Raw genomic sequence first — 10,193 nt, forward strand, 5'->3', positions numbered from 1 at the left:
AGATGAAATCAAGACTAAACACACATCCCTCTGAGCAGGGAATGGGCTCTTGCCCTATGATTAATACTCCAAAAATCAGAATTAAGAAAGAACCCCATTTAGTTCATGGTTCATTCGCTACAAAAGAAAAGTCAGTTCATTCTGCAAGCAGCTTCCTGATGTCATCCTTCTTGTACACATATTCAGACTAATGACTAGGAAACAAAGAACCCAGGCAAGTCAGCCAGTAACGCTGAGGCAGGGTGATCCAATGAGAGCAATCTTGGAACTTGGTGGGGGAAGAGGGCAGGTCTGCGGACCCTGAGAGCAGGTCCTCCTGGGTCCTGCACAAGCTAGGCTATGTTTACGTTTCGTGCAGTTTCTAGGATTCCTGGCTTGTGCTCACCCTTAGTAAACAGGAACAACTTTTGAAGGTTATAGCCTGTCCCAAGTTAGGAAGGGCAAGGAGAAGGCTTCTCTGTATGCTGTGTGGACTGCTAGAGAAGCCTGTGTGACCAGGCCAGGGAGGTGGGGAAGCAGTAAGCCAGGAGAGGGATCCAAGGAGAAACTCAGCCACACAGATTCAAGAAATCTTGGCCTGGCAAATTCTTCCCAGGGGAGACCCCTGTTCAGTGCCAACTGTGGCAGTCTCAGACCTGCTTATTATTGAAAGAGCCAGTGTCCCCTCACAGTTGATTCCCCATTACCTAGAGGAGAAGTCAGAATTCTCAAGAATGGAACTTTTCTCAAGCTGGACTGAACTTACTTGGTCTCCTACCAATACCCCCAAACACAGGACTTTTTATGTCCAGTCATGAAGACCGTTTCAGCAGCCAAGCTCTGCCATAACAATGTCACACTGCACATGCTGCTGGGGGACAGGCAATTCTCCTTACAATTTAGCACATTCCTCCTCATCCCTTGCTGGGTCAGCTCATGGTCACCTCTCCCTCACTCCTCGTCTTGGGGACTCCTATAATGCTCCCATGTCTGTTTGCTTATGACTCTAATATTGAACTTGCCACTCAGCATCATGGTTATCTATGCACTTTTCTTTTTTCCTCCAGCAAATCATGCACTTACTATGGATAAAACCAAGCCTAACTCCTCTTGGCATCCCCAGTACCTAACAACAAGCTGTAACTGTCTCCTCAGCTGCTATAACAAAAATACCACAAACTGAGGACCTAAATGGAAACTTATTTCCTCACATTTCTGAAGGCTAGATGTTCAAGATCAAGGTGTTGTCAACAGAGTTGGTTTCTGCTGAGGCCTCCTTCCTTGTCTTGCAAATGGCCAATGTGTGTGTGTGTGTGTGTGTGTGTGTGTGTGTGTATGTGTGTCCTCCCATGGGCTTGCTTCTGTGAGCCTCAGGCGTTTCTCTGTGTCTCCAAATTCTCTTCTTTGAAGAATCTAGTCACACTGGATTAGGGTTCACCGGAAGGGGCTCATTTTAACTTAATCACCCCTTTAAAAGCTCTATCTACAAATTCAGTTCCATTATTAAGTACTGGCAGTTAGGACTTCATCAAATGAATCCTGGGAAGAGAAAGACAATTCAGACCTTAGGCACAATGTGTTGAATCAATTCATATTTGCCTGGAAGACTCAGGTCATGACTGAAAGAGGTTGTTTTCAGATTCATTCAAACTCAGCTTTGTTTGCTTTTGCTTTGTTTGCCTGTTTGTTTTCATGAGCACCTGTTATTTACAAAGCACCATGTTCAAGCCAAGAAAAGCCCACATAGGAAGTAAACTCACAATCCCTGTTCAATGGGAACTGTTCACTGGGAATTTACCATTGAGATAAGTGGTTTTTCTAACTGCTTTTGCAAAAGCACAAATCTAAAGAAAGTGGGCTGAGCCTGGAAGAAGCAAAGGTGGGTAACCCACAGTCATAAAATTCTGCTCCCCCGGCCCCCTGAAAGAGCACCATGTGAAAGAGCTAAGAGACTTGTAATCCCAGTGACTCAGGAGGCTGAGACAGGAGGAATGTAAGTTCCAAGCCAGCCCCAATAACGTAGGGAGGACCCGAGCAACTTAGTGAGACCCTGTCTCAAAATAAAAATCAAAATGGGTCTGGAGATGTAGCTTAGTGGTAAAGCACCCTAGGTTCAATATCTAGTACCAAAAAATAAAAATGAAAGAGGTGAGACACTATGTGCTAAGCCAAATCACATAGCAAATATGCAAATTCTTAGTATAAACCATAAGGCACCAAATTAACTTTGGAGATTATTACACAGAATATAGAGGGTTTTTTTTTCCACTGTCTTAAAGTCAATTAGCACATTAAAAAGAGTACCATGAAAAGGACTACATTGACAGAAGAAAAATACAAGAAGAGGCTTAGAAACATAGAAAAGCATAGAGGAAAATATATAGAGAAAATTATATCTAATGACCCTTCAAACCTGACTCTTTCTAACTATAGAATCAGAGGAAATAACAGGAACTGCTTAAGGGCCTTCTTAGGAGCCAGACCCTGGGCTGAAGACACAGCATGTGCCACCAATCAGGAGAAATGCTATTTCCCCTTTTTACAGATGAAGAAAAAGAGGCCTGAGAAGTTTAGGAATGTCTTATGTTACACAATAAACTAAAGACAGGACTCAAATTCTAGAAAAATCTGAGGTCAATGCCTAGACAGAAGACAAAGGTCAAAATCTTATATTTACAACAAGACTCATTATATGCCTATAATGTGAATAACCACGCCTTCTGGTACGCCACAAAACAATCCCTGTTTGAATCTGTTTCCAGTATAATTAGTGACAACCCTCCCTTTCTCTCTCAGAAGTGTAAAGGAGATAAAATATTAAATGGTTATCCTGCTTCAATGCCAGTGGCCCATGATGAAACTTGTCTACACAATTTTCTACTGAAAAATAAAAATTGGAGGACCCCTTGTTCAAAAAGCAGGGGGGAAATACTAGTAAAGGTTTGGAAAGACAAAGCTTTTCTTCTTTCATATATCTGCTCTGCTGGTGCCTCACAGTCCCACCTGATCTCACTTGCAAAATAAAAGCTAAAATAAGTAAGAATTTCAAGATGGCGGTAGCTGAGCGTTAAATCCTGAGCTCAAAGCCCTGTACCACTGCACAGGATGCACACCCATGAAGAGCCCTGAGTCTGCCCTTTCTCCATCCATTCAAATGGGTCTGTGATCTTGGCATGCTGTGTCGCTGGACTGCAAACAGGAAGCAGGCCACAACCTACTATTGTCCATACTCCAGACAATAAATACTGGATATTAGGCCTATAAAATCATTTCTCATATTAGGCCTATAAAATCAGAAGAACTGTTTTATAGTATTTCTAATGCAACACAAAAATTCATTTCCCAAACAGAACAAGATATAAAAGTAAATTAAGTAAATATAACAGTAAATTGAGTCACTCTAGCATTTTATCGATAATCTCAAAAACAACCCATCCAGATAATGTAACCTACCCATGATCTCAAGTGAAAATTCAAAACACCTGAGATGAAACAACAGTGCATTACAAAGTCTTTAATATCTCAATGCCTCATTGAAGACATGTTTCTGGTTTAAAGGCAGGTATAGGTCTCATTTGAAACTTTTTGTGGAACAAATTCAAATGTGCATGAGCAAAGCTTAAGAAACTTAAGACCAAATGAGGGCAAGGGGAATTTGAATGTTCAGGATGATTGAGGAACTATCCTTAAAAAACAGGGTTAGGAGGATGGAGGATGCGTCAATTCATTGATTCATTCCATCACTCGATAAGCATTTATTGATCAGCTACAGTGTTACAAGCACTGCACATAATTCTGGGGAAGCACAGACAAGCAAAATATATATCCTGGTCCTCAAGGAGTGTGTAGTACAATGAGACAAAGGGAAACAAATAAGTGCATCAACTACTTTGGCTTCCAGAAGAAGTAAATATGGAGTCCCGTGGTAAAATAGGGAGTAGTAATATGGGGTAGAGAAGTAGATACAAAGCAGGGAACAATGCAGAAGGAGAAAATTGAGCCTTGAAAGCCCAGTAGGAATCACCAGGTACAGAAGAAAGAACAAAGGCCGAGGCCTGAGAAAACATGGCACATCATGGGAAGGGCAAGTCATTCTGAATGAAGACAGCCACCTTAAAGCACAGAGCTTTGGTCAAACAATAAGTGTGTGCCTGGGTGCCTGGGCAGCAACTAGAAAAAAAGATGCATATGGAATGATACTATGGTACAGAGATAAGAGTGCTGAGCATAGGTCCTTTGGGGGATGAAGTAGGAGAAAAAGCACTTTATTTATTTATTTGTTTGTTTGTTTGTTTGTTTATTTATTTATTTTTGTGGTGCTGGGCATTGAACCCAGGGCTTTGTGGATGTGAGGCAAGCACTCTACCAATGAGCTATATCCCTGGCTCCAAAAGCCCTTTTTAAAAAGGCCAAAAAGGTAGAATTGAGGAAACAGGACTCAAAGGTATTTAAGATCTTAGTAACAAATTTTCCCCTCTGGTTCTATAATCTGTTTTTCTTTTTTGGGGGGGGACCCGGTGGAGGGGGTACCAGAAATTGAACTCAGGGGCACTTGACCACTGAGCTACATACCCAGCCCTATTTTATATTTTATTTAGAGACAGGGTCTCACTGAGTTGCTTAGCCTCTTACTGTTGCTGAGGCTGGCTTTGAACTCGAAATCCTTCTGTCTTAGCCTCCAGAACCTAGATGTGCACCACCAGCCAGGTGGTTCTATGATCTTTTTTAAAATTTTTTTTCAAGATTTTTTTTATTTTGGTGGGGTGCTGGGGATTGACCCCAGGGCTTTGTGCATGTGAGGAAAGCACTCTACCAACTGATCTATGTCCCCAGCCCACTATGATCTTTTAATCAAAGGAAATAATGCCATTTATGTTGCTCATTCGTGGACCCATAGTAAAAATTTGTTGTTAGAACTAAAAATGTGTTTTCCATCTCTTCTTCCTCTTCCTAATAAAGTCACACTTTATTCACATCAGTATGACTTAAGGCAATCACAGAAATCTAAACCAATGATTAATCAAATATTTAGATTTGACTTAAGAACACACTATCAATTCACTGCAACATATTTGCTGCTCGATTTGTTTAATACTATGGTTGATTTTTTTAAATAATTTTAATTGTCTCTGTTTCTGCTCATTCCCTTAGAATAGGCTTCTAGAAGATAAATTATCAAGCCAAAGAGTATGAATATTTTTAAGCTCTTGATACATGACAGTGTAGTCTGATATGAAAACTAGATTGATTACATCAACTACAGGTGACCAAGTAAATTCATAAGGGATTAAAGTTGCTATAATAACTCCTAAAAGAGAAAACTGAATATAATAATTTAAAATAGATTTTTGGCTTTGAATAACCAGTCATGACCAAAAATAAGACAGAGTAACCCTTTTTTTAAGGTGACATTCAGGTCAATAAGTGCATTTGTGTATGTAAACATACATAAGCACAAATACTGGGTGAAGTGGAAGAGTTCATAATTTCTAAATAAGATTAAAAACAGTGAAATCATAATATAATCTCCTACAAGTAAAAAGGAAAATACAATTTATTTTAGACTTCCCATACTATTTTACCTTGTTGTCTATATAGGAATAATAAGTTTTCAATTATAATAATCAGATGTTCAGATGAGAGGAAAAACTGATAAAGATCAACAAATCACTTTTTAAGGTAGATTATGTTAGTAGTTAGTGTATTTCTCCAGCTTAGCATTCTGCAGGGTACTTTTTCCAGCTATTTTCAAAAAGCAATACCTCTTTAAGAAATGACTCAAATTCTTCAAAAGTCAAAGGACTTTGTCACCCACAAAGTACCCTGAAAGCCAAATCTGAAGCTACTAAAAGTTAAATCTCCTTAAAAAACTCTTTTCCACAGTCACTATGGGAAAGAAGTGTAAAATCATCCTATGTATCACCAATTGCCAGGATATTCTCAAATACCTGAACCATTGCAAATAATAGGACTGAACTATACTGATTTTGAGAAATCAAGCAGTAGCCAACCTGTGCATTTTACATCATTTGAGACATCCTTCTTTCCTTCTTGACTCAGCCAAGAAGTGAATTTCCTCTATGGGGACTGTAAGCAGAAACTTTACAGATTTCATAAAACTGGGCAGGAAGTTTGGCACTTGAAATATTTCCCTTCAGACAGGAGGGGTATGAAACAGAGTGAAAGAAGTGGAAGTTTAGAGGATTTGAGTTGAGATTGCAAAGCTTCTTTAAATGATGCTGTCGCTGGCATCTGGGTGGACAGGAGCCAATCTTCAAATTCTTTGTCTTGTCAGCAGTGAACAGGGAAAATGTACTGTTTGAGTGATGTCTCAGAAGTTGCTTTCACTAAATTTTGCCCCTCCTGCCCTAAAATGAATGAAATATTTTCAAAGCACACTTCCAGTGAGTCAAATTGAAACCTGCAAACCAAGTTCGTGCCCAGTTCTACGAAATCCTGAAGTTGTTAGACGCGAGTTTTATTACACCACTCTCATGGGCTCATGTGCATAGCAACAGAGCAGAGGACAGATTTAAACCAGGAGGAAGGAGATTGTAGGACCAAGGACGCGGGAGCGCACATGTGGCTTTAATATCCAACAGCTGCGATAGAATGGTAACCCCCCCACCCCACCCCCCGCCAACCCCCGCTGCTCCTTCTGTACCCGCCCCGCCAAGATGTTGCAAAGATTATAACTAAGGAGACTTCACTGCCAGGTTATCTGAGGAACTCCAGCTCCAGTAGATTCGAAGAATTTTTTAAAACTACATGTACCTGAATGCAGCAGCTTAGATTTTAATCACCAAGGTTTTATAACAAAATCTCCAGGGTTAGGAGACCGAGGGAAGGGGTGGGGGGTCACACTGCAAACTGATCAAACTGCGATGGAGGAAATAAAAAGTGAGGGAAGATCAGGCAGCCAGGATTTCCCGCTCAGGACGCCTTCCTTTAGAGCTTAACTTTTCAGATTCTCAGCTCTCCAAGGCCCTGATCACTTAGTGGGACTCTAACCATTGACAAATCCCTGCAGCGGATCATCGCGACCGCGAACTCCGCGTCCCAGCGCGGATCGGATGCCCCCACCGGTCCCTTAGTGCCCACAGAGACAATGCCGCGGACGCTTCCTGCGGACGCTCCAGCACCCACTCCCCCTCGCCGCCCCGCGGTCCCCCTGCGTCGCAGCGCTGGAGCACTCACCGACACTAGGAACTCCAGGGTGCCCACGTAGTCCCGCTCGGTCTTCTGCAGCTCGCTGAGCACGCAAACGCGCAGCCGGAGCTGTTTCTCCATATCTTTGGCGCTCTCCGCGCGGCCGTCCCCTCGGCTCTCCTCGCTCATGGTGGGCGGCGGGACGCGGGGCTTGCCGGCCGTGCTGCGCGCTGCCCCGCGCGCTTCTGCTGCTCTGCTCCCCGCGGCTAGAGAGGAAAGTTGCCACCTCGGCAAAGTCCGAGGAGGGACAGACGACTTTACATGCTGTGATGAGGATGGGGAGGTGGGAGAGGAGGGCACTCAGACTGGAACTCCCGCGCGACAGGCGCGGGGCTCTGCACAGGAAACTCCCGGGAGAGCCAGCTTCGCTCGGGCTCTGAGCGCCCAGCCCCGCTGCTCCGGCCTCACGCGGCCTGAGCCCGAGTGTAGGCGGCTCCTGCAGCCACAGCGGTGTCTTGGACATTCATCAAATGCTTTCTATCCATGTGACTCCGACCCTTTACCCTTGGCCAAATCTCAGGAAAAAGGAAACACAACCCTGGGGAAGTGTGTCGTGCCAGCTAACTAAACACACACACACACACACACACACACACACACACACACTCTCAGCACTTGAGATGGAACTAATTGGAGGTTCCCAAACCTAAGAGGACACACTCCAAGACAGCTCCAGGGTTGCTCCTGAGACTCCCGCCTATTGTTAGGCTTTAATGTGTTTTGCACAAATCCTGAAAGCAAAGAAACAAGTCCCCGGCGGTTACATAACTTGATGGGAACAAAAACAACCCCGGTATTGACCCTCCCATCTTTGAAAAGAAACACATTGATTTCTGGTTTTATTCAGGCACAAAACAGGTTTGCATTTAAAAACCCCCAACTGAGAATATTTCACAGAACAGACACCCTCCTGTCTGCACTAGGAAAGTCAATTAGCATAATAAATGAGGATGCTATAGGAAAGTGACAGCCCCTACCCATTCAATAAACTCCAGATACAATAAGCATCACCCTTGCAGCGGGTGTTTAGACATCTTTGCATGTCTATAAATTTTCTTCAACGTCCGCATAGTATGTAAATTCATGGAGAGGCAGAATCTTTGTGCTAGTTTTGTTTCTAAGAGCTGCTGTGATTTAAAAAGGTAAAACTGTTACTGAATGCTCATGGAAAAGAGACAAAGAAGGAAAGAGAGAGATTATCTTAGGTTTGAGGATAGAAACAGAGCATTCTGATTTTAAGGTTTAAATTCATTGCCTTTTCTCACTTGGGAATAGAGTCAAGACCTCCAAGAGCTGATTTCTTCTAATGAATGTAGCAAACAAAATAATCCATATATATTTTCATCTAGATGTTAACCACATATTTTTCAGAATCATTTTTTTCTATTTAAAACAACTTTAAACAGTCCACACACAACTAATGACATCTAAATAAGTTTATTTAGATGAGTGAATGGTTTTGATGCAAGAAAGGGGCATATTAATTTGTTCCCATAGTTGAAAACACTTGTGAAACTCTAAAAAACGATTCTTTCCTCAGTATTTACATTAAAATCAACATCAGTTTGATGATGATGTCTTTTCAGAGCATGATTTTAGGCTACAATAAGTAATGAGACAGAGAGGAATTGTACTTTCTTGAAGGAAAGATGAAGTTTTGAATGATGTGTGTGGAGCTGATGAAAAAGATGCAGATTTTCCTCTTTCTTTTGCATATGGCTAAAGAGATAGCCGAGAGCACAGAACAAATAATGTAAAAAGCTTTACACCCTGTGGAGGAAGAATGGAGAGCAAGGCACATTAAAGAGCAGACCTCACAGCACCTGGTAAACAATAAACAAAAGAAAAGGAAGAACTAGGAATCACACATCCAGTGGTGAATAGAAAGCTCAAACCTAACCTGCCTCTCCATGGACTACAGACAGCAAGGAATGAATGCATCTTTTCCTCTTTAGGTCTCCACCCTTCCTCAATGAAAAAAAAAAAAATAAGTTATCTAGAGCTTTTCATTAGAAACTTTAGATAATCCAGAGTAAATTTATCTAGAGCTTTCCATCAGGAGCTCTAGATAAAAGAGAATCCTCTTAAAATTATCCCCAAACAGAAAAGTGCTTATGCAATTTCCTTTTAACAACAACTTTAGTCCCTAAGCAACCCACTCAAACTGCTGACTCCCCTTTGCAAACTATGTACTTGATTGTGAATCACCCCTGAAGTTTAACCCATCCAAAACATTTGCCTTGGCTTCACCAACATGCCTCCAAGACCTTGTGAAGAATGTAGTGTTAAGGCACCAGGACTACAGATGCACTTACTTCTAGGCAAAATTTCTCAAAGTGAACCATAGACCATTGCATTACAACACTTAAGCTCTCCTTAAAGTCGAATATTCCTGGGCTCCTCCCCCAAAAGGTATTGAAAAAGTATCTCAGACATTACACTTTAATGTCTTTTAACAAAGCTCTCAGATTATTCTTAGGCTCACTAACATATGAGAACCACCATGTGAGGACTTAACAACAGACTCAGGGAGAGGGTCATAAGTAAGTAACTATATTAAAGGCAAGGGGCAATGAATGCTTTGCCAAAAAAAAATGCAATGGAATATTAATTAATTAATTAATTTTAAAAAATTTTAAAAGTACAATGGAAGTTCAAAGATACTCGTTTATTTGTGCAGATTCGAATTTTTCTCAGAAGTGCCTGTGTATAAGATATTACATTTACAATTTCTGACCATTTTTCTGCTCCTCAGTCTGCTCCTCAATATCATCTATAATTAATGAACAACTCCAGGACATCATGTAATGCCTTCTGCCAGTCACCTTTCAGTGTCTTCTGTAACCCTGGCTGGAGTTCTTAATTCTCCATCAAAGACATAAGAGCATAAGAAAACAGGGCTGGAGTATCTGGAAACTTTCACTTTGATGGTAAATAAGGTCTTTCATAAACTCTGAATGTGTTGTATCCCTTCCCACTTCCCCTATTGAAATCTCAGGCTCTGC

At 41.6% G+C, this 10,193-nt stretch overlaps 1 protein-coding gene across 1 annotated transcript in view; it reads right to left on the minus strand.

Moving 5' to 3' along the window:
- Positions 1-7,878, minus strand: part of PREX2 (phosphatidylinositol-3,4,5-trisphosphate dependent Rac exchange factor 2) — a 294,603-nt gene extending 286,725 nt beyond the window's left edge. Inside the window, exon 1 of the mRNA XM_081266436.1 lies at positions 7,177-7,878. Within this exon, the coding sequence (XP_081122562.1) occupies positions 7,177-7,317 (141 nt within the window). The 5' untranslated portion in view covers positions 7,318-7,878. The remainder of the gene's footprint in view (positions 1-7,176) is intronic.
- Between the last annotated feature and the right edge of the window lie 2,315 nt (positions 7,879-10,193).

Source organism: Spermophilus citellus, assembly GCF_964194105.1.
Source record: "Spermophilus citellus genome assembly, chromosome: 14".
Lineage (NCBI taxonomy): Eukaryota > Metazoa > Chordata > Mammalia > Rodentia > Sciuridae > Spermophilus > Spermophilus citellus.